Source organism: Brachyhypopomus gauderio, chromosome 16 (genome assembly GCF_052324685.1).
Source record: "Brachyhypopomus gauderio isolate BG-103 chromosome 16, BGAUD_0.2, whole genome shotgun sequence".
NCBI classification, from domain to species: domain Eukaryota; kingdom Metazoa; phylum Chordata; class Actinopteri; order Gymnotiformes; family Hypopomidae; genus Brachyhypopomus; species Brachyhypopomus gauderio.
In genome coordinates this window covers 17,108,030-17,130,604 of record NC_135226.1, presented here as the reverse complement: position 1 = coordinate 17,130,604, position 22,575 = coordinate 17,108,030, and the positions used below count along the sequence as shown (strand labels likewise).

The window sequence follows — 22,575 nt, the reverse complement described above, 5'->3', positions numbered from 1 at the left end:
CATGTCTGACCACAAACCTAACATTTCACACCTCAGTACAAATTCTTACATTCATAGCAGTAATTGGCATGTAGCCGAGCAGGTAAACTTGCACCCAGACTGAAGAACATCTCACTTTGCTTTAGTTTAATTTGAGGGCACCAAATCAGGTTGTGGAAACTGCTTCAGTCACAAGGATATTAGTACAGCCCTTAAAAAAAGAATCATTACTCACGTTAAACAAGGCTGAACATCACAAGTGTGATGACATGATCGGCCTCAACCACCTGAGAAACTAAAATCTCATTACAGTGGGTTAAAAACAGAATTCAATGTTAACAGTACGTTGCTTTGGCAACAGTTGTAAATTCGTATCAATACAGTAATTTGAACTTCACAGGTTACAGAATACATGAATATAGTGTTAGAACTGGAAAATGGGTGGAAAAAGACCCAAATGAAGGAAGGGCGGGTCATTGATCTTTTTATTGATCACCCCCATATGAAATCACCTCACCTCAAAAGAAACACTTTCTGTAACTTGTTTTTATTATTTAAAAATAAGTAACAAGATGTCTACCGTGCATAAAAATAACTTTTTGCAGTAGCCAACAGAATTTCACTTGTCAATTTGTAAACCATTTGTGACTTGAACATGCAACAGAAAACATTGAAAATTAACAAAAGATTAAACATTCTACTACAGACAGATTTCCTCCAGTCAACTAAAACACCACCATTTCCAAACCCCACCCCCTCTTTTTGTATTAATTTATGCAAAAGTAACGAGGAGTTAAGATAGTGTTGGGTCTCTGTTTTTCAGTAGCAACGAGACCCTGGGACGCGTGACAAGTGGCTGTGATCCTCCAGTCTGACGGACATGCCGTTACATTCCGTTGCCGAAGCCGGGGTAAATCTCGGTCAGGGTGGTTTGCTTCTGCTTGGTGCGCGTCTGTGCTGTCGAGGCAGATGGGGGCGAGTGCCTTTCCTTAGACGTCTTCCCATTGGGCCGAGCGCTGGGCGTGGCCTCTCCCTTCCTGGCCACCCTGCTGTCTTCTCCCGGGCTGCTGATGCCGGCGGTGGCCTCGGCGGGGCTGGTCCTCTGCCTGAGCGGGTAGCCGTCGGCGGAACCCTTCCTGCGGTCCACGGCATTCTCGCGGTCCAGCTCCCTCTGGAGACGCAGGGCCAGCTGCCGGTCCAACTCCTCCTGCTGCCAGCGTCTCCTCAGGGCCTCCTCCTCCTGCACCATCAGCTCCCGCTGGCTGGGCCCGCCCCATGGACAGCCGCGCTGCCTCTTGTTCGGGTCGGCCTCGCACGCCAGCCCTGCGTCTTCCATCTTCCTCTTGGAGAGCCCGCTGCTCTCGGCGGTGGCGGGGAGCTGCTCGCCAGGGTCAGGGTCAGAGTTCAAGTCGCGCGGTGTGCAGCAGGACGTCGAGGCTGGAGCTTCGAGACCACAAGGCTCTGCAGGACATGGCGAAAGTGTTGACCGTGTGTTCAGAATGGCTTCCTGGAGAAGTAAACAGCATAATTAATAGAAGGATTAACAGTATCGTTTCACAGAGGAAATGTGAGTGACATGAAATATCCTAAATATGCATGCAGGGCAAGGATGTCGAAAGGCACCATAGAGAACGAACCTCATTGGTCAAAACTATGGAGGCAGAACTGGTCTCACAGTGTGGCTGTCCATAAGGCACTGCACACAGAAACCTAAGGCACAACAAAATTCAAAGTAATTCAGATTCAGATAAAATCATTCATACTGAAATACATAAATAATTAAGATGCATAAGCACACAACTGGAAGGACAACCACACAAGAGGAAGAAAACCCACTTCTCAATGTGTCCAGCGACGGGTTTCTTTTTCTTGTCTGAAGCAGCATTGTTCTGTTTAATGTCTCTCTGAGGTTCCAAAACCTTGCTGGGGTTCTACACGAACAGAAAGGTAAAAGCGTCAAACACTCGTTTCCAGACTGCTTTTTGTAATGGACCAAACCCCACATTGATTTCATGGTGTCCACCGTCCGTTGCCGACTGGCTGGTCGTACTATGCTCACGATGATACGTGTATTATGGGTCGATGTATCCAAGGGGTGCACATCAGGTTTTTGGTGTGGTTCTCAAAGAAGCACCTGAAGATGTTGCTTGGAGCTCACGTTTTAAAGGGCGTGAACATCCTCCGATCACACTCACTAAACTTAGGGCTGAAAGATTAATTGCATTTGCGATAATCTCGCGATATTTTAAAACGTGATTCTCTAATCGCACAGGCTGCGATTTAAACTGGTCACGTGACTTGGGAGCGAGCCGAGCAGAGGACGAACGGAGCAAACTCGAGCAGGAGGCAGGGAGGTGGAGAAGTGAAGTTAACACAGCGCACTTTAACTTGTTGCACAATGGCTTCAGGCTCCACAGAAGCTGACACAACTGAAAGTCTAATACCAAAGAGGGGCAGCACATCAGTTGTGTGAAATTACTTTGGCTTTTAAAAAGATGCTGCTCAACGTCAGGTACCTTGCAAAACGTGTCTTGCTACTGTTGCTCCGACGCGAGGTAACACTACAAACCTCCTTCAGCATAAAAAAAAACACCACAAAGCCTTGTATGATATTTGTAAGGCTAAAATGCCAACGACCAGTGCTGCATCTTCAAATACGCAAAAGTGTTTCTCTGCGCTTATACAGCTTTAGTATGCGGTGAGCAGCGAAATACCGTAAAATCACGTATAGGCGCAATAGGATTTAAAGCAAGGATGAATCGCAAAAGCGCGGATAGCTTGACTGCGGTCCAGCAGACAGGGTTCACTGACCGAACCGTTTGAAAGTGTAATTCCTTATGGATGTAATTGGAAGCGGCACGCTGAAATAACTCGGGCAGTAACGGAGTTCATAGTGAAAGACATGATGCCTGTTAATATAGTGAACAAGTGATATAGTGAAAAAGTTGGCAACCCCGTACCTGAGCTGTATAAAAAATGAAAAGTGGGAAAATATCACGATTTTAAATCGCAATCGCAATTTATAGATTAAAAATTGCAATTAGATTATTTTCCAAAATCGTTCAGCCCTAACTAAACTCCTGACTGCACGTGCGTAGTTGCATTTATGTTATTATGCATTTATGTTTAGGTGTTATACCTAAACAGCTATACCCCCCCTCCGGCTGAGCCCACGATTGCCTGTGTGGTGTGTGGTTAACAGCTGGCTTTGAGTCAAAAGTCTCTGATGTCATGTTAGATAAGCAGATGTGCATCAGGGATGAGGGGTCAAATCTGATTTTAAATTACTTAAGCTTCTCAGTACATCAACACTGTCGCTGTCAGCATCCGTACTCAAACTCTCTCTTACGCTTGACTTCACTGTCAAGTGCGTACACAAGTGCCAGATGGACAGAAGCTACGAGAAGTTAATCTTTGCACTCCCTGAGTGTCAGGGACGTGAAGTGTGAGATGTATCAGCGGTCAGGTGGCATGGTGGCTAGAAAACACTGAAAAACCTCTAGTTAGACTGGCGGATGACAGCTTCCGTATTCTCAAGAGTCCTGCATCTGTGCAGACCCTCTAATATTGTGACGCATCCCTAGCTGACAAAGGCAAAGTCATTCTTAACACACATATTCAAAGGTTCCTCTGTTTTTGCACTCACACAATTTCTATAAATAAATGCTTAGTAACTTTACAACTAAGGGTCTCGTGTGGAACCATGCGATCAGCTGACAATGCTGTTTTTGTCGATGTGGCCGGTACTCAGAAAATGCAGGAGAGGAACCTATGGTTGCAAGCATCTGATGCATTATGGGAAGAACCTCACCGGAAACTCGAAATCTGATTGCAGCACCATCTGTGGAAACTGAAACCAACTCAGATTTCAGCTCATTACCCAAAGCATTAGCATGTAACAGTTAAAAAGAAATAAACAAACTATTGGTCAATGATTATAAAAACCGAGACTGTCTGGATTTAAACAAAAGCAAATGAAAGCTTATGAATTATATTAAATATTTTAAATAGTGTCTGCAGTAATTTTCCATTCAGGCAAACTGGTAGATCTCAATGTTCTTTTCCTCACCAATGCATTCATAACAACATAAACCATGAAGCCCCAGCATGCTTTGCACCTCAAATCCCCCAAATAAGAGCTGACGTTAAAAACATAGCTCAAGACTTTAACCACATACCAAGTACCTGGAATCAGTTTGCCATCTTGTGCCGGCGTAAACCAGGCCTGTTCACTCCTACAAGTCAGGCTGTAGGTGCTCTGGGACGTACCAGCTCTTTGCTGAGCACTCTAGCGAGTCTCTCGTCTTCCTCCAGCCTCTCCTCCTGCCTCCTCCTCTGCTCCAACACGCGCTGCTGCTCCTCGGCCAGGAGACGCTGGATGTAGTCCTCGCTGGCCTTCCTCTCCGCCTCCTCCAGCGCACGCTTTTCTTCTGCAAACTGCAGCACAGGAAAGACGCAAGGACGTGTCAAACGTCTCCCGGGTCTTGTGGTACGGGATATGTGCAAAGCGTATTTAGTTTTGAGTGGCAGTCGAACATGGGGCAATGGAACATTTTTGCAGGCAGACAAAAAGTGTCACAGCATGTAAATAATAAACAAATATAAATTTTAAAAAGGCGTGTCCTTGCACACATGCTGCACTCACAGTCAAAGTCCCCATCATTACAGTTCATCCTGATCTCACCTTGCTAATCTCGTCCTCATATTCTTGCCTGAGCTCTCCCGGTTGACTAACCCTGGGCTTTGGAATTAGTGCTGTGGGAAGAGGAGAGGGGGGCAGGGGTCATTTAGGGTATAAAATCTTGAAAATTTACTGCCAATCAAAATGCCAAAGAGATGAAGTTCCGTTCTGCATTGGCTTATTTATATCAAAGTTTGAATGATCTAGTGTCATTTCCTTACAAAGTGATAACATTAATCACATTTTTTCCAAATTAGTCCAAATTCAACATTAATGTCCTGGTGGGAAGTCATCAATTTGACATTACATCTACTGCACCTCAAATTCAGTGCTGTTTAACAGGGAGGTCTCATCACTTAGCATTTTGGATTTGTGACATCACCATCCAAATCTCAAAGCTTGTCCTGCAGAATCTTCATAGTGTCCCTGTTCTAACACAACTGCTTCATTGAATAAAGAGATAAATCAAGTGTCTTAAGACCGCAGAGACAACTAAACTTTGACGGTAAGTGTTATTTCTTCACTACTCAGATGTTGGCAGCTTGGCAGCATGCTATGAAAAACACACAAAACACACCCAACCAAAATGGACAATACAGAGAGACACCACCATGGTTCCCCAAGTAAATTAAGTAAACGTGCCATTCATATCGTCCTCATCCTCAACCCCGTTTAACCTCCGCTGGCACTGTACAGGAAAGTCTTCCTGGATGCGTCTCCACAGCTCCGCGTTCACCAGGGTCTTGTTCCTGCTGTTGAGTCTGGCCCAGCTAGACACTCGCTTTCGGCACAAAGGACAGCACATGTTGGCCTTATCCACGGTCTCCAGGAAGCAGGCTTTGCAAAAGGTGTGTTTACATGGCAGCGTGACCGGCTCCAGAAAGATCTCCAGGCAGACGGGACACAAGCAGTCGGCCCGCACGAGTTTTCCAGGACCCTCGTGCACCAACTGCATGTCAGTCTCTGATACAGGCGGCATCCTTGCGCAGACCGTCCTCACTCAGCCGTAGGGCTATGCAGACTCCTCTGTATCCGTCTCCCACCCCGTTTCAAAGGCCCGGGGCCTGTTGTGATGGTAGAAGAGATGCGACTATCAGACAAATGGCTTCCTGAGTTGTTCAATATTAAATCATTCTAAATCAATCACTGGGACACCTACAAGGACAACAGGGTTGTCATTATTTGGGTTCATAACTAAACGGTCAATAGATACTGGAGCTCAAATGTGTACTCAAGACCACCTTACACAACTGGAATTCAACATTTTAAGTGAAAGTTTTGGTCGTGGAACTACTCGTGCAAATGGCAGTAAGAGATCATTTGCATTTTATTGATTACATCTCTAATGAATCAAGAACTCAAACTTTGATAATGATACATAAAACTGTCCAAAATATCTGAATTTTGAGCATGGCCAAGCCATGATACCTAGCTAACTAACTATGAAGACAGTTACCTAGACAGAAATAGCTAACTAGGTATTTATTTATTAGTTATACTTACTGTACATCGACCCACACAATGAACCATGGGCCGGTACCCTTCATTATACATCCACATATCATACAGGGGGCTAAAGGTTATAGTCATGCAGCTAACTCTTCCAAGTTAGACAACTAGTTAGCTAACTAACTTAAACTGTCAGCTAGCCAGCTATATTTGTACTTTTGTAGCTACCCACATCGATCTGTACACGATCACCCGCTAAACGCCGTAAATGTGAACATTAATGAGTCAATATTTCTCCATGTTGTCAAAGTGCTAGTCAGCTAGCTAACTGTGCTCACTCCCTGATAACCGCCCTCGCTAATTAAAAAAACACACATATAACTATTTAAAGCTGGCTGTATTTGAGTTGAATGTAGGACAGCTAACGTAACTATGTTCTTGGAAAACCACGAGCTACAATTAAACTGGTATCCCATCGGACAAAAACACGAAAGATCACAAAAAATAGACCTGAGACAGGCCCGAGTTGGGAAAAGCCGGGAAACCCTTTGAGCAGGTGGCCCCGCCCACATCTGTGTGTGTGAAAGCGGAAACAGTCACAGACAGACGTGTGTGTGGTGGTGGGTATCACTGCTGCTGTCTTCACACGCTCTCTGTCACGTTTACTACAAAATATGATCCATCCATCATCACATGTATAAACATTTTACAACTTTTTATATCACAAAATGACAGGATTGTTATTTTTAATCATTCTGGTCGCATAATCGTGTAGTGATGGTGAGATTTTAAATTACATTTAAACAGCAGAAAACAGTTAAATAGTTGGTTTGTACTTGAGCTTTATCTGGGTCTATAAGCTTGAAATCCATTTAATTAAGATAAATATAAATAATATTTATTTCAGTGTTTTATACAATAACATTGCAATAATAATAAATAATTCACAATAATTTAATAACATTGATTACAATATTATTTATAAATATAAATAATATTTATTACAGTGATGCATAATAATTCCATAAATAATTTTGAACAGAAAGGTTAGCAATACGTTTTTTGCTTTCATTTTTGTGAATGTTGTGTTACGTGTTGTAATTGTTTAAGTTGTTTAGTGTTCGAGATAAAAGCAACAAAAAAATCCAGCCTTGGTTGGAAAAATAAAGTTAATTTAATTCAACTGAAAAGGTTGACATCCTGTATGAACATATTCTAGCTAAGAGGACTCAGTGTTCACCAGGGGATGATGCTAAGCACTAATACATCCCTGGAGCCAAACCTGCATGGGTCCTGTTCAAACCTTTATCAGCAGACTGTTGTTTTAATAATCCCTGGTGAGAAAACAGCCCTTTACCCTGGCAGAAACAATAACTAGGATGTGTTTAGGGACGTTTGGCTAAAATAGCGTTTCATGAAATACATATCAAGATGAAACAACAGAAAATTCCATTTTTAAAAGTATTAAGACAAGCAAAGGAGTTTTTAAATGTATTTTTTAGTCCCCCTTCTAACTACTACATGGGTAACGACTGAATACTTTGAATCTTGGTAGTTGTGCAATAGTATACAAATATACACAAGAAAGACACAAGGAGGCCAGAAAATGAGTGTTAAATCTCATGACGTCTTCACCAACCTCTTTAGAGTTACTTTCAAACTGATTTTAAATCACAGAGTTAATATCAGCCTTGTGACTGGTTCATGCTTGGTTTGGTGGGCCCGGCAACAACCTCTGCCTGCTTTCCTCAGACACCCATTCCACCTTTTCCATCTCCATGACAAAGGTCAAATGTTAGAGGTCACCCTTGGGTACGTGGGTCAGACTTGGTGGAGGAGAAGCAGTGTCGTGAGGAGTGTCCACCGAACTCTGAGGTCTTCCTCTGTGGCGAAGCTCGTAGTCTTGGCGTGGGGTCTCTTCCAGGACTGCTTCTTCGAGAGGCTGAACAGGAATAAACGGAGTGAAAGATCCTCCCTGCTGTCTGATACTACATTTTCTTTTAGTATCAGAAGTGTATTTTTTTCTTGGTTATTTTTCAGCATGTCTGAAGACGAGGAACAACGTCATATCTACCTCACAGACCTTCAGGGGAACTTCAGCGTTTTGCACATTTTTTATTCACTTATGCTTCTTAAGTTACTCACATAAGTTACTCAAGTTATCACACAACAGCCAAATCGACACATTAACATAGTCATTGTCCCATTGTCATTCATATGTCATTAATATGCTTCAAACCTGACCACATGGGTGACCCTGACCACATGGGTGATCCTGACCACATGGGTGATCTCACCTGGTTTTCGGCCAGGGCTTCTTTCGCCATGTAGTGCTCTCTCTTGATCTTGATCTCCACCTCCTCTGGGATGTCTGGCACCATCCAGTCAATTGTGCGACCAATCAGGAACACCACATGCTGAGATATGAGCATTGAATTAAATGTTAGGGAATCCGAAGGTGTTAGGCATCTGAATGAACAGGTTTTCAGGTTTATGGTATATAGAGCTTGTACCAATGGTCCTGTGCCTCAAGCAACACAGGAAGAATATAATTGGATTACAATAATAATATTAAATACATTAAACAAAAGCAAAAATAACAGCAATATGTGTGTGAGGGTTTTCTTTGTAAAATGCCTGAATCAAATAGGTGAACGGAACATTTGCTTTCTAGATCGAACGTTTTGAGATCTTCAGACATGTCAGTCATCAGATAAGTTAGAGATTGTGTATAAGAAGAATAAGCAATTCCTCTAGGCTATGTGCACATTTACATGTAGCTCAAGACGTGTGGAACATTTGGTAGGATGAGTAATATGGCACTACACCTCAAATATAATGACGAAACCTAGTCGAATGGCCAGCAGGTGGTAGTACTCAGGTGTGTGTCTTCCCCTCTCGTCTCGGAAGCCTCGATACCTGAGAATGAACGTTTCAAACTTAGGACACTCTTAGACATCACAGACATCATCTTCACAGTGCAGGTCACACGTGCCATCAAAAGTTAAATCCAACTCCCTACCTGCACTGCATAAAACTCTGGGTGAAATTACTGGGAGCTTCGGAGAGGGTAAAATCAATGTATCCTCTCAGACTCCCCTCTGTGGTGTAGCGGTAGTAAAGGCGAGGCAGGAAATCAGACGTGAACGCGATCAGGAAAGCCTAGCAGGAACAGGAAGTTAAACAAGCACAGCGGTAGCTTTTCATGAGCTGATTATGTTTATGTGAACCAAACCCACAACAAATTCTTTCAGATGGGGGGAGAAACGTGCTCGTGTGTGGCATAAATTCCTAGGAGAAAAGAGAGTGGCTAAGCGGAGGGGAAGCAGGTGTGCTCACATTGCTGACCACGGCCAGGTAGGTGATGACCTGCAGGATCGTGAACCATATCCCGATGTCCTGAGCGCGCTCCGCCACGGGCCGCCGGTACTCGCGCACGAACTTCTGCGCGTCCAGGCGCACCTCCACCCAGTTGTTGATGAGAGCGAAGAACGGGGCCAGGGGGCAAGCAGCCACGAAGATGGTGATGAACCCGAACTGCAGGACTGCAGAGGGAGCGAGAGTCGACCTGTAAGGCGGCTTTTTTGATCTGGCACTGGTCAGCTTGGGAACAAGTTCAGTTATTTAACTCTCTGCTTAAGACATGCATGAAGAGGAATCTGCTACTATTTTAACCCCAAGCCCTTCAGACATGATAAAACGTAAATATGTGGGAATGAGGTTGGGCACTCACCCATCTCCAGATACTCATCAAACAAACCCTCACACTCCAGCAGCTCGTAGTCGCTTTCCCAGGGATCCACCCTCTCTTGGTCATTCTGCTCCTTTGTTTTCTGAGCTGGATGGAGTTTTCTCTTGTGCCACCATGTTTTCAGTTTACTGTAAGGGTGCGGGGTGGGGGGGGGGGGGGGGGGGAGAGAAGGTAAGAAGTTCAGGAATTTAAAGAAAACATGCTTTTTATTAAAAACTGAAAGATGAAGACTTACGGGATAGCAAATTCTTGAACGTTACTGATGACTTGTTTGCCTACCATGATGACCAACAACTCTTGCGCAAGCTCAATTAAACATCCTGAGGCATCACACTGCAGGAAAATATACGATTACTGAGACACATCCTGTTCCAGGCCATTATGGACCATGAAGATGAAGACCTGAAGGAATGAAAGCTGAGTCCACACTTACGTCTTCATTTCGAATACCAAAAAGTGTATTGTAGTCTCCTGGGTATCCAACAAACCTTAAAATTAGCAGACAAAATCCATTGGTTGTCTGAGGCGTTTTCACCTAACTGAACAGTGTTTATGTTTCCTAAATACACACCTGCCCTTAAAAAATGCAATATAAACAGGAGATGAGTAGAAGTTGACAAACTGGAAGATGAAGACTTTGAGGATGAATGCGTCTTCGAATTTGGTCTGAGTCCGGTGCATCTCTGCTCACAGGGAGGCAAGATAATCTCTTCACTGCTGCATCAGAACACTACAAACTGCTGAGAAGTTTCATAAGTGTTTAAGTCTCCTTACCCCATCGTGTCAGGACTTCAGCTAGGTATGTGTAGAGTTTGGACAGTAGAAGTATAACCACTAAGTTAAGCACAGAGCCGGTGATGCTTGCTATCCTTCCAGCCTGTAAAGAGAGAGGACACCGCATGGTCTATATAGTCCCAAAGTTCATGCTTGAAGAGAATCAATGCCGGAATAGCAGAGTAATGTAAATAGTTCCATTAACTGACCTAACTTGGTATTATGTGTATCATGTATTTCTAGTAGGAAACGTTACTAAAGACACAAGTCAAAATATAATCTCAGTCAGAAAATGAGCACATATTCTTTAATAGATGTTGAAAAATAATCTCATCACATCATATTTCAAACAGGAGGACAAGTTAGACTTGGATCGAATCAAAAACACTGGGATAATGGACTTACGGAGAATATGAAAAAGGCATTCTGAGACTTGTATATGATGATGCTGAGGATAGTCCGGTAGAGAATAATCGCTATCAGAAACATCAACACCACGGAAAGCTGCAAAAAAAATCAAGCTCAACGTCAAACCATCGTACGTGACGTGACTGTGGACGGCAGACGAGGGAGTTGATTGTCATGCTGCATCGTGCTTCACCATTAGGATGATGACCATGTTGCCAGTGACGATGCGTCGGAAACGGCTGGTATCTGGGAAGTAGGGTTCCTCCGTCCCTGTCACCGGGTTACGGACGGTCATGGGCGCCATGGCAGCAAACTCTGGTCTAGGTCTCTCCTAGAATTATAGAGGAGCTTGTGGGGAACACTGACGTGAAGTACTGCACCTACCTGTGACATATGCTTATATATTCAGCTGTCCATGGTATGAAGTTGGAGAGGTTTGCAAATATAGGCCAAATGGAACATCAAGTTTAATCCATTTGTGGCTTGGTATTTAGCGGATGAGGTGAATTATGTGTTTTTAAAATTCAAGAATCACAGTCCTCGGGAACTTGGAACAACTAGTATGGAGCGATACATTTTCCCGCAAATGCATGACCACCAAGAGCCATATCTCCTGACCTCGGCGTCCTCGAACTCGGAGCAGTCCCAACGGTGGGCCAGGATGGAGCAGGTGCGTTTCCAGTACTCCAGGAAGGTGACTGCCCACAGAGACATGAAGATACTGAAGAACACGGTTCCTCCATTGTCGAACAATAAACCCGCCTATGAGAGAATCGCAGAAAAAACCTTGTATACACCTGGTCTTCTGTTTGTCACAGCTCTTCAACACAGGTCCTCCAGAACCATCAAACCCATTAAACCCACCCTGTACGTGTAGCAGATGCTAGAGAGGTTCCAGTAGCTGCAGATGTTGCAGAGCGGACACATGACGATCTTGTTGGCATTGCTGCAGACCTCATGCCTACGAGACACAAATCAACACGGGGTTAAAGGTCGAGGGCCACAGTCAGTGGCAGGCCACTCTCCTTGGGCTGAGGTCAAAGGTGTCGGTGTCACTCACGCTGGCACGTCAGTGACCATGAGCCAGATACCAAATAAGGACAAGAGGAAGCCAATGCCTGCAGCAGGGAGTAACCATCCAGTGTAGAACCCTGGAGAGAGAGAGAGAGAGAGAGAGAGAGAGAGAGTGAGATGTTTACAGATGTGTCAAAAGTTTAAGGTAGAGTTGGGTGGGGTAAAACATGTCATGCACTATTTACATTTGGATAAGCACTGTAATCTTCAGAAACACACCTCACCAATAGCACTGCCTACAGTCAAACACCATGAAAAAAATAAACACAAATAAAACACGTACAACAAACTCCCATGACTGGATTCATCTGCCCCTTCCAACCTGTGAGCTGATGAGCCCTTACCCAGCCAGGCGAAGTAGAGCGCCACCTTCTCGCCAAAGTACTCGCGGATGTGGTCCAGTGGCTGGTACTTCCTCCAGCAGGCCCAGCGTCCCCAGTACTGGTGCAAGATCTGCCTCATGTTCAGACTGCAAGGGTCCACCGGGCCTCTGGGCATCTCGTACGGACCCTGACACAAACAACGATTGGTGTGAGTTCACCACTGACTAGCTGGAAAGAGACGAATAGCTGAAAGGCCCGTTTCAGGGTAATGTTGGGAAAATTCTGAGCAATTACTTAAAAATGGACAGAGGTTAAAGAGGGAATTCTCAATTACTTATTTTTATATAATTCACAGCAATATACATAGGAGACACTCGTACCTCGTGTAATGGATAAGCAGCGGTGAACACTTTCTCACTGATCAGCCTGCTCACCCCAACCTCTCCCCTCTTCAGCGCACCGAACGGTGTGCGGGACAATATCTCATACAGCTGCAGGACAGTAGCAGAGGGTCTTGACACATTTAGCATTGATTTATTAATGATGACAGAAAAAGACAAAAAGTCCCCCAACAGTAATGTGAGTGACGATGAGATCTACTGAGGACAAAGTTAGCATGACATTGTTTGCTGCACGACTCTGCTAATCTTTGTTCCCTTAGCATTTGGGGAGGGAGACCGTTATAAATTTAAAAAGTTTGGGACATAAAAGGTTAATGCTGATAGGTGTAAAAGCCTCTAGGTTGGGCCAGAGGCTCTACGCAAACATGACACACCTCACTAACATGCTGCAGTTCAATCAGCTGATTTATTTGATCAAATGTCCAAACTCACAATTTGATGTCTCTGTGTCGTCTTGAAGAAAGTGTCTCTGTTCTCATGTCCAAGAAACCTACAAGAAGATATAGGGGTGTGATACATTTTGAGTGTGTGTGTGTGTGTGTGTGTGTGTGTGTGTGTGTGTATTCCCTTTAAGGAAATGGCAGAGGTGTACACTATGTCAACACTACTCTGTATGAACAGGGCACTAAGTGACCCTTAAACCACCTCTCAACCACTGACACTCCTACATTTTTTCATCCTGCACTGAGTTAAAACCATGTACTCCAAATCCCACAGAGAGACCAGGACAGAAACACCACACTGTACCTTTCTAGCTTCTTAGCTCGGAACTGGCAGGTGTAGTAGTCAGGTGGAGGGTTCGGCACTTGCTGGGCTAGAATATTAGGGATGTGTAACTTTCCCAGTATGTTTTCTGACCAGTTGGATTCTTGAGTTGTCTCGACCTGTGGTACAGCCACACCAGTAGTTTTATTTTATATCTGCTATATATACATATGCTGTGTGTGTGTGTGTGTGTGTGTGTGTGTGTGTGTGTGTGTGTGTGTGTGTGTGTGTGTGTGTGTGTGTGTATGTGTGTGTGTTGAGTGACCATATCCCTTCTGTGTAATCAATTCAGAATTGTTCATGTCACCAATGTGTCACTCTTGGTTTACCTGGAGTGGAACCCGAAGGCTGATCTCCTCAGCGTAATAACACAGCACACTCCAGGGGGCGCTCAAGAGGACAAACGTTGTCTTTGTCTCACCGAGCACAACTTCTTTCTGAGAGATGACATGATGTTAATTTACTAAGTTTTTATTTAAAAAAGTTTTATAAAAATGTAATTAGCGCATTCATAAATACCGAACTAACTCGTGCAGGAATGTTGTTTACGTAATTTTGTTCACAGTTCAGTTCACAGTTCCACAGTTGCCTACGTTAACGTGAATAAATAAAAATTTTAACCTAATTGTTTTCCATAGTTATTTTACCTAAAGTACTTTAATCATCTTGGAACTTGTATTAAGCAAAGAGAAAAAATGTCTGAGTAAATCAGGATGTTTAATCTGACTAAGCTAGCCTAGTGTGGCCAAACATTTGGATTCATTATTTAATATAGATAATAATTAAGCTGAATCCTGGACACTTAAGTAATCTTAAAGAATAGTATGATGTTAAGCGACTTATAGAAGCGACTAGTCCAAGGTCACTTGAGCTAATTGTAGGCAGACATGTGACCTTTGAACTTTAACCTCTGGTAACTGACCATCTCCTGACGGAGGCCTGCGTTTCGCAGCTTGGACAGGAATTCTGTCCTCCATTTGTTGTGGACGTCTCGGCTGGTTTCAGATGAGGTATCCTCTGGTTTAACAGGCTTTGAGTAACTTACAGGTTCATCCCAGACTAGCACAAAATCTGTTCACAGATCACCAGAGATATAACCTATTAACATTTTATCATACACATGTGGTGCAGCAAACCTGACCTGTGAAAGCATAATCTGGCATATCTATGCATCAGTTGTGATAGCTGTGTAACATGGATTATTTCTTAAGGGTTGCCTGTTTCCAAATGTTTATAGAAAACTAAACAGCAGTGTGTAGTAGGGAGGGCCTTGCTCATTAGGGAAACTCTTTAGAGCACTGTGGAGAGCGATACTGCTATTGGGACGGAAGCAAGGCCTATCTGAACACTGCACACAATGTGATGAATGCTCCCATCTGTTAACTCCTCCAGTAAGCCCACGATCACACACACACACACACACACACACACACACACACACACACACACACACACACACACGTAATGAATATGTTATTTAAAATAAATACATCTAGCATTACTGTGCCATGACAAAATAAACAAGCTCAAATTCCATGGAAACAAGAAACTTCTCCTGGACACTCACCAATGCGCGTGACGCCATCACTAAATACATTTCTGTCCTTCTGGGGAAACTGTAGAGAATATTCACATAACAACAACATACATATCAAATGCACTACACAACTGAATTCATACTACTGCTCTGCTTATTTCTCTCTCTCTCTCTCTCTCTCTCTCTCTCTCTCTGTATATATATATATATATATATATATAGGGAGAGAGAGAGAGAGAGAGAGAGAGAGAGAGAGAGAGAAATTGTAGTGAAGTACAAACTACAAGTTTCCAGAGAAACAGGACTTTTTCGACCAGAGGTCCTTCATTAGTTGCACAGGCAAATATCCTGTGGGGGATGCAGGATGTGGCTGCCCTTCCCTGGGGGGCAGATAGGCCCAGGGGGGGAAGCGTGCCTTAAGAAATTGCCATAGAAATGGGAAAAAAACCATTTGTATTTTGGTTATAATATTGTGCTGGTGTGGCATGTTTAGACTCATTGTGCAGCATGTTGTTTTGTGACAAAGGTGGCATCTTTAGTATAGTCTCACAGGTTGTGTTACCTCACTTACTGGGAAAGATTGTAAACGTCACCCAAAAGATTAGGGGTCCTGTGTGCACTCTGCATACAAATGTACTCTGATTTCTATACCTTCGATCTGATTCCCATTGGTTGACCTAGTTTGTATAATTTCTGTGCCTTTGATATGCTGTGGAGTCCTAAAGGGAGAGGATTTTGGTGGAGGGTCTCTTATCATACGATCTTGGGGCTATTCTTTCCTCACACCTTGAGGCACTTTGAGATGTGTATTTCTCTGTTTCCATTGGGTATGTTACCTTGTGTTACTTTAATTTAGAATAGTTGTTCTGTTGTTGAATATTTTGTTGGTTGTTAAATAAATCTGGTTAATTGTGTAATCACAATCTCCCTTGGTTATAGCTGTAGTGGGCCAGATGAGTTCATAATTAGTATCAGATAAAGGTAAATGTATGCTAACATCTTTTAATAACCAGCACTGAGCTGTTTGAGAAGACAGTTCCCTTAGATTCCTACTAACTATATTTTGGAGTCAGATATTTGAGTTATTATTCATCTTTCTTCTGCACGTCCATGCTTGGTTGTAGGCAAGCAGGTAGGGTAGTTAAATATCACAAATGTCATAACTGAAACCCCTATAGTCTATAAATCTATATGTTTATAATCCTCCTTTCATCACTCTCTCTCTCTTACACACACACACACACACACACACACACACACACACACACACACACACACACACACACACACACACACACACGTACCTCACTCGTATCCATGCTTCCGTAGCTGTTGTCTGGCTGCTCTGAGAGGGCGATCAGCGTTGCGCTGTCCTCACCTTCACTCTTCTTCATCATCGTAGTCATCCTCGGCTCGCGTCCTCATAAACTCTCGGGCCTTAAAGACGTGCACGGACGAAGCGCAGCGCACGGTAAACGGGGATGTTTCACCCGTCGGCTTCTTGTGACCCCTGAAAATCATTCTAAATACAGGCTGATAAGGCAACAGGTTGAGTTAACCGGAGGAGTCAACAGCCTGGACCATAAGACCTCATTAGGAACAGTGTGAGACATAACAAATATAAAGAGATCCCCATAGAGAAGACTCCAGGACAAAACACAGGGGGCACGCACAAAACCACAGACGTGAGTCATACTCTCTCCCTCTCTCTCTCCCTCACTCTCTTCCTTTTACTCTCCCTCCCCCTCTTCCTCCTTCCCTCCCTCTCTCTCCCTCTCTCTCTCTGTGGTCTGTAAAATACACCCTGCAACACTGAGCAAAATAAGTTGATTTTCAACAAGGATGCCTAGCAGAAATACACCCATTAGACATACAGGAGTTGAACAAAGAGGACATGGAAACAAAGGCTGAATATCCAGCCAATTAACTGGATATTTAATTTTGTTAAAATATCCTGTTGAAATTATAGAAAACATATTATAATGTAAAACTATATACTTGCAGGAACATAACCTCTCAGTACATTGTATCTTGTACCTTAATATGGAATTTGACAATAACTTAGCAAGACATTGTAAACATTTTGGTTAGAAACATACTGATATCATTTTTTATGATCTCATATAATGCAGTTATAGTGCATTATATTCTGACCAACAGCTGTGAAAATATTAATATTTATATCTATCCCAGCCACTACAACAGTCATGCCAGGTAGATCCTCTGAGTTATGAACCATTTCAGTTATACTTGATACAGTGCCTATATGTGCATGTTTCCTGCATACCAGTCATCTGATTTGCATATTGGTGATCTATACATAATGGCTATGGGACGCCTGCCATGCATTGAGTAGTGGCACATAGGAATGTTATCACTACTGGAACAGGATCCAGGACAGGTGTCCAGACAGTCCACATTTGCATAAGTATTGAAAGTATTGAAAGCTTTAAGAGCAACTCTTTCAACTCCATTATTTCAACTCCATTAACCCCTAGAAGAGACATCTGTGCTTTCCCAGAACACATAGCGCCCTCTAACTGAGGCTCAGCCCACTCTTCCCACTCACCTGGGTTTGACCAGGTGTCCTCACGTCCAGGCGTCCTCACGTCCAGGCGTCCTCACGTCGTCATGCCACTCGCTGGAATATCCTCCACAGTCTGGGTGGCAGTTCCACAGCAGTAGATAGAGGAGATACAGGGAGACTTGCTATATGCTGCTATCCACCTGTCTGTCTGTCTGTCTGTCTCTCTCACTTGTTCGCCCAGCCCATACAGGATGTTACACTCAGCGCAACACTTCCCCTCATGGCAGATAAGGAAAGAGGGAGGAAAAGTGAACAGTAAGAAAAGGAGTGAGCTTCATTCTGTTTGCTATTTAGGAGGAGTCTCTCTCTCTTTTTCACACACACACACACACACACACACACACACACACACACACACACACACACACACACACACACACACACACACACACACAAGCAAGCCTAACAAATATAGAAAAATGTCCAAATGCAGACCACTATTACAGAATGAGAAACTAATAAAACTCAGGAGTTTTCTGGCCCTGGAAAAGCTTCCAGCTTTAGGGTTACCAATTTCATACACAGGCAAACATTGTGAATTAATTGTGAATTTTGGATTCTCCTTGGAATATTATTTTTAGTGTAGACCTAATAGTAACCTTTCGAGAAAGGATAAACATGCTACCCTATGTTGCGGTCGTAAGAAAATTATTTTTTATGTCTTTGGCAACAATCTAATTCAAATGAGCTCGACACATGATGCGGAAAAGGTATTGCTCAAACATATCCGTTCACGTACATCTTCAGGTACATTCTTTGAACGTACATTTGTGTACTTTAAAGACGTAGCTTTGATATCGGCCAACTAATATAACAGTTTTATTCCTTGGGACTTTAATTCTGAAATGAGAGTGAAGCGGATGTATTCGTCCTTCCTAAGGCAAATATTCGCCGCGAAAGTACGCGCGTATCTTCTGTGCTCGTGGTTTCCTGTCCAGAGGTTTGCCTCTAAATATATGAGTGTATTATGCAAGCAAATCTGTCTTTATCGTAAAGTTCGTTGTGGTTTTGTACTTGAAGTCCATTTATAATCTTTGCATCTCAGTAATAGCTGATATGTTGGTTGAGAGAATATTGCTTTGGCTATATAGTATCACAGAATGGCTTTGTAATGAAAAATGGGATTTCCTGATATAAAACTGGGTCTAATATATTCGACGGTTTTATGTAGCATGTATTTTAATGTTCACTATTTCGAGTCACTCACGTTGGTTCAAAATCAACACATTTGCAGAGATGCCATCCAACGTGGAGATAAAGGCCACGGTGCGTGACCGCAAGTATTTGACGCAGCGTGCGCAAGAGCTGAGCGGCTCGGACGGGACAGTTGTCCAGCAGATGGACACGTTTTTCAAAGTGGGAAGGGGACGTCTCAAACTGAGGGACTTCCTAGTGAGTCACTTAAGGTTCAACGAACAGATATGACAGATCAAATGAAACGCTCTCTTAGCATCGCTGTATAATGGTGGAGAGAACGTTATGTAAACATAAACATTGTAAACATAAACATAAATCACGTGTCACTCCCCTGTTCAGGATGGAAGTGGGCAGTTGATATTCTATGAGAGACCAGACATGGATGGGCCCAAACTCTCAAATTACTCCATATCTCCGACAAATGACCCACGAGGACTGGGTGTAAGCACGCGACCATTCGTTTTTTATTTTTATTTGACTACGAAAATATTCGTAGACACTATGCAGATGATAGTGTATCCTTTATAGTGCAATGGTGAATCATACAGCATATATTTACATTTTATTTTAAAGTGTTTGAAGTGTGCTCACTGGTCATCGTGTCTTCCTGGCTCTGGTGTTTGTGGTGTGTAGAGGGTCCTGTCCGATGCTCTGGGCCAGCTGGGCCAGGTGAAGAAGGAGCGTCGGTTGTACATGGTGGGCCAGACCCGAGTGCACGTCGACTGTGTGGACGGCCTGGGAGACTTCATGGAGCTCGAGGTATTTCAAGCTCATCAGTGAGAGAAGCGTCAGTGAGTGGGAAACGAATGTGTCATTGAAATTTTTATAGTTGTTTTATTAAAACAACTTTTTGTGTGAAAATGAAAACATGTGAAACACCCCCATCCAGTGTTGCTTCAGGAATCATTAGTCATGTGGTTAGTCATATGGTTATAGTTCGGTACCCTGTGCCAAATCAGTGTGCTTTGCAATGGTGGCATGACCTTCGATGCCTTGGTCTTGAGTAAAATTCTACAAAACATCACTGGCAAAGTTTGTTTTGAACTAAAATTAATCAAACAACTTCGCGTGCTCACCCCCTAAATCCAGCTTCACAGTATACTGCCTGGTTCCTGACCTGTGCATGCACTTGTGTGGGTGTACATTCATTTAGGTAGTCATGAAAGAAAACCAGACCACAGAAGAAGGAGTTACCATTGCCCACCAGCTGATGCAGGACCTGGGTGTGAAGAATGAGGACCTGATTGATGGAGCGTACATGGACCTCCTGCTGGCGAAAGCTCAGCAGAATGGACGTTAATATTCTTCTAGTCTAGAAGACTTGTGTAGTTAGCTGTACAGTTTATTAAAACAACAGTAAAATACAATATTTTGCAGCTCTTTATTGTAATTATAATGAGGGCAGATCAACATGTGGTCATTTCTTATCCCCACCCCCTTGTCACTCTAACAGATGTGACGGTGACGTTTCTGAGGTTTGTACCAAAGTAAGGTTTTACTCCATCCACCAAAAAAAAGACTGGAAGAAAAAAAAATTGAAATACACTAATATAATTTTACAAAGATGATGAAGAATTACTGTACATGACAGTGATGTAATGTCAGACCTCCCACGACGTTGCTTGTGAAGCTTCAAAACAGCGACGGCTGCATTGAACGTCTCATTGCTGAATCTCATCACCTGATGCTTTGGGTGATTGGTTACATCCTGTGAGCAGCGCCTTGGGTACAAGCCTGTCAACCTCCCTCTCACATGTCGTGCGTCGGGTAGACCAGGTATCCGCTGAAGGAGTTGAAACCCTGTGTGTCGCCGCACAATATCCTCCCGAAGACCAGCTCGACGTACACCTGGTTACCTTGGCTCAGCTTCAGTAGCACCGTCTGTGTGGCGCTGTCCTCCGAATCTTCCCGATTGTCCTCCCAGGAGGAGGAGACCACCTGGCCGTCCATCACCAGCTGGGTCTTGTACAAGATGCGCTCGCCTGCCAAGCCGACGTTTGAGTAGACGGTGTAGCTGAAGAAGTAGAGGCCATCGCGGGTTGCTGTGAAGGTACCTGTGAGAAGAGGTTTATGAATCGCCACGGTTATGGAGAGGAATTACGCTCTGTTATGTTTTGGACAGGAAAACGAATAATATTCTGAGATAGGACACAGTGGATTGCAATCCTTACAAAGAAAAGAAACTACATGATGTATTGGTGGTGGAGCTGTTGGGAGTATGTTGGTGTAGTATGTCTTTTCACTTTGTATTGGGACAATAGGCTGTGCTTACCCAATGCTGGATTATACCCATGGCCGTGATTCAGTGTGACGTTCTGGTAAGGAATGGAAACGTTCTTGTTGTAAGGCCCAAAACATAGAGGTGTCGACATCATTGATGCAGAAAACGCTATGTTACGTCCACCTGGTGGAGAGGGCGGGAGGCAAAACTCAAAACAAACGTTTTGATTGGGTAAAAATAAAAAAAAAGGTCTCCTTTGAGCTTCTTTACCCCTGTGTTACCTGCGATCAAATCGATCTGCTGGTTGAGACTTTCCAGGCGCTCCCACAAGCTCACCATGCGTGTGAACGTGGCCTGCAGGAGTTGGTCGAGGGCTGAGCTCACGCAGCAGCAACCTTTAGGCTGCTGGAACTCACAGTTGCAGTCCCACAGGCCACAAGGCAGACTCCCTGTCCAGTTGACTGGGGAAGAGCACACAAGAAAATCAGGGTTCTCATCCATACACTGGCTATAGAGTGTCTGTAGAGTGATAAAGTAGCGCACAGCAAGAGAAGTTCACCTGCACTCCTGCGGACGAAGTCTATGGCACTGTATGTGTCTGCATTTACGCATAGACATAGTGCCCCCAGCAGGCCCAGAGCAGCTACTGCAGCAGCCTTCATTCTCACTTTCTATATAAAATGATACTTACATTTACTGTAAAGCCACAAATGACTACTGTTTAATATTTCAATATTTTCTATTTTAAAGTTTTTATTTTGCTTAACATTTATACGTATAAAATAAGAGTATATATTAATTTTCTCATTTAATAATCTTTTTATTTTTCTCCAAACTCCAAAGACTCGATGCATGACAGACTCTTAAAACATTTGCTAAAGTAGGGCAAGTAAAAACTAACAAGCAAAAAACTAAACATACAACCAAAAAAAAAAAAACCATCCAAAAGCAAGTCTGAATGATTTGAGTTAAATTATAAAATAGGCACTATTACCCCGTTACATAGGCCAATAAGAATCAAGACAAAAGCTAGGCGCTCCGTCCTAATACTCACTGTGACTGAGGGAACTGATGGCGATGACTCTCAGAGGAGGAAGGTACCGCTCGGTTTAGAGGTCTGGTCTTATGCGCTCGGCGTCCTGCCTTTGTGTTGCCTAGAACAGCGACCTGTGAATAAGTAGGCCAGGTTAAACCTCCCACGGCCCGTTCCCCATAACCCGCCCCACGGAGGCCGCTGGAAGTGCGCCTGCACCCCGTTGTCCTGTTATGCGCTAATATAACGTGTATTCATCGGGACACCGGTGTCTCGTTTCGAGGCCGGAGCGCGCGCTGGGTACGTGGGCACGGCTGGCATTGTGGCGGGTTTTGGACGGTTGGTCTTTTATTGCCACCACATTAATTAGTTCTATCTCTTGATCCAAGTCCCAG

The 22,575-nt window shown here is 43.6% G+C and overlaps 4 protein-coding genes across 7 annotated transcripts; 1 reads left to right on the top strand and 3 right to left on the bottom strand.

Moving 5' to 3' along the window:
• Nucleotides 1-555: 555 nt before the first annotated feature.
• Nucleotides 556-6,755, bottom strand: rnf168 (ring finger protein 168). Of its 2 annotated transcripts, none has more exons than XM_076975885.1 (7): nucleotides 6,620-6,755; nucleotides 5,303-5,724; nucleotides 4,664-4,734; nucleotides 4,249-4,416; nucleotides 1,816-1,910; nucleotides 1,617-1,689; nucleotides 556-1,486 (listed from the first exon to the last, which is right to left on the bottom strand). In XM_076975885.1, exons 2-7 carry the CDS (start codon nucleotides 5,637-5,639, stop codon nucleotides 866-868), a joined length of 1,365 nt encoding a protein of 454 aa, XP_076832000.1. In that variant the 5' UTR covers nucleotides 5,640-5,724; nucleotides 6,620-6,755; the 3' UTR covers nucleotides 556-865. The 2 variants fall into 2 exon arrangements, with proteins under 2 accessions (XP_076832000.1, XP_076831999.1); XM_076975884.1 differs by having other exon boundaries at nucleotides 558-1,486; nucleotides 6,164-6,686.
• Nucleotides 6,756-7,006: 251 nt separating this feature from the next.
• Nucleotides 7,007-17,956, bottom strand: ano7 (anoctamin 7). 2 transcript variants are annotated; one of them, XM_076975883.1, is made up of 24 exons: nucleotides 17,712-17,956; nucleotides 16,447-16,664; nucleotides 15,173-15,221; nucleotides 14,528-14,676; nucleotides 13,935-14,042; nucleotides 13,588-13,724; nucleotides 13,273-13,330; nucleotides 12,820-12,930; nucleotides 12,461-12,626; nucleotides 12,103-12,193; nucleotides 11,907-12,003; nucleotides 11,661-11,804; nucleotides 11,236-11,373; nucleotides 11,040-11,138; nucleotides 10,635-10,737; nucleotides 10,432-10,543; nucleotides 10,294-10,348; nucleotides 10,096-10,193; nucleotides 9,843-9,988; nucleotides 9,449-9,654; nucleotides 9,132-9,271; nucleotides 8,938-9,028; nucleotides 8,407-8,526; nucleotides 7,007-8,051 (listed from the first exon to the last, which is right to left on the bottom strand). In XM_076975883.1, exons 2-24 carry the CDS (start codon nucleotides 16,546-16,548, stop codon nucleotides 7,905-7,907), a joined length of 2,667 nt encoding a protein of 888 aa, XP_076831998.1. In that variant the 5' UTR covers nucleotides 16,549-16,664; nucleotides 17,712-17,956; the 3' UTR covers nucleotides 7,007-7,904. The 2 variants fall into 2 exon arrangements, with proteins under 2 accessions (XP_076831998.1, XP_076831997.1); XM_076975882.1 differs by having other exon boundaries at nucleotides 16,447-16,579.
• A 632-nt stretch (nucleotides 17,957-18,588) lies between these two features.
• On the top strand, nucleotides 18,589-20,341 carry LOC143477734 (uncharacterized). 2 transcript variants are annotated; one of them, XM_076976466.1, is made up of 5 exons: nucleotides 18,589-18,669; nucleotides 18,964-19,121; nucleotides 19,266-19,367; nucleotides 19,560-19,685; nucleotides 20,080-20,341. In XM_076976466.1, the coding sequence occupies exons 2-5, from the start codon at nucleotides 18,966-18,968 to the stop codon at nucleotides 20,224-20,226; spliced, it is 531 nt and encodes a 176-aa protein (XP_076832581.1). In that variant the 5' UTR covers nucleotides 18,589-18,669; nucleotides 18,964-18,965; the 3' UTR covers nucleotides 20,227-20,341. The 2 variants fall into 2 exon arrangements, with proteins under 2 accessions (XP_076832581.1, XP_076832582.1); XM_076976467.1 differs by lacking the exon at nucleotides 18,589-18,669 and adding an exon at nucleotides 18,684-18,724.
• A 262-nt stretch (nucleotides 20,342-20,603) lies between these two features.
• On the bottom strand, nucleotides 20,604-22,532 carry cbln18 (cerebellin 18). Its single transcript, XM_076976465.1, has 5 exons — nucleotides 22,202-22,532; nucleotides 21,707-21,818; nucleotides 21,429-21,608; nucleotides 21,199-21,330; nucleotides 20,604-20,980 (listed from the first exon to the last, which is right to left on the bottom strand). Exons 2-5 carry the CDS (start codon nucleotides 21,807-21,809, stop codon nucleotides 20,676-20,678), a joined length of 720 nt encoding a protein of 239 aa, XP_076832580.1. The 5' UTR covers nucleotides 21,810-21,818; nucleotides 22,202-22,532; the 3' UTR covers nucleotides 20,604-20,675.
• Nucleotides 22,533-22,575: the final 43 nt, after the last annotated feature.

Bases quoted from the DNA above. Each gene is read 5' to 3' on its own strand.
- ano7 (XM_076975883.1), bottom strand. From the start codon at position 16,548: ATGACTACGATGATGAAGAAGAGTGAAGGTGAGGACAGCGCAACGCTG. The intron at 15,222-16,446 runs GTACGTGTGTGT...TATTCTCTACAG, and splicing joins GAAGCATGGATACGAGTGAG to TTTCCCCAGAAGGACAGAAA. The intron at 14,677-15,172 runs GTGAGTGTCCAG...ATCTGTGAACAG, and splicing joins TGATGGCGTCACGCGCATTG to ATTTTGTGCTAGTCTGGGAT.
- LOC143477734 (XM_076976466.1), top strand. From the start codon at position 18,966: ATGCCATCCAACGTGGAGATAAAGGCCACGGTGCGTGACCGCAAGTAT. The intron at 19,122-19,265 runs GTGAGTCACTTA...TCCCCTGTTCAG, and splicing joins TCAAACTGAGGGACTTCCTA to GATGGAAGTGGGCAGTTGAT. The intron at 19,686-20,079 runs GTATTTCAAGCT...ACATTCATTTAG, and splicing joins GAGACTTCATGGAGCTCGAG to GTAGTCATGAAAGAAAACCA.
- rnf168 (XM_076975885.1), bottom strand. From the start codon at position 5,639: ATGCCGCCTGTATCAGAGACTGACATGCAGTTGGTGCACGAGGGTCCT. The intron at 4,417-4,663 runs GTGAGATCAGGA...CCTGTGCTGCAG, and splicing joins ATGAGGACGAGATTAGCAAG to TTTGCAGAAGAAAAGCGTGC. The intron at 1,911-4,248 runs GTACGTCCCAGA...CTGTTCGTGTAG, and splicing joins GAGTGCTCAGCAAAGAGCTG to AACCCCAGCAAGGTTTTGGA.
- cbln18 (XM_076976465.1), bottom strand. From the start codon at position 21,809: ATGAAGGCTGCTGCAGTAGCTGCTCTGGGCCTGCTGGGGGCACTATGT. The intron at 21,609-21,706 runs GTGAACTTCTCT...GCTCTTCCCCAG, and splicing joins CTTCGTCCGCAGGAGTGCAG to TCAACTGGACAGGGAGTCTG. The intron at 20,981-21,198 runs GTAAGCACAGCC...CTCTTCTCACAG, and splicing joins TGGGTATAATCCAGCATTGG to GTACCTTCACAGCAACCCGC.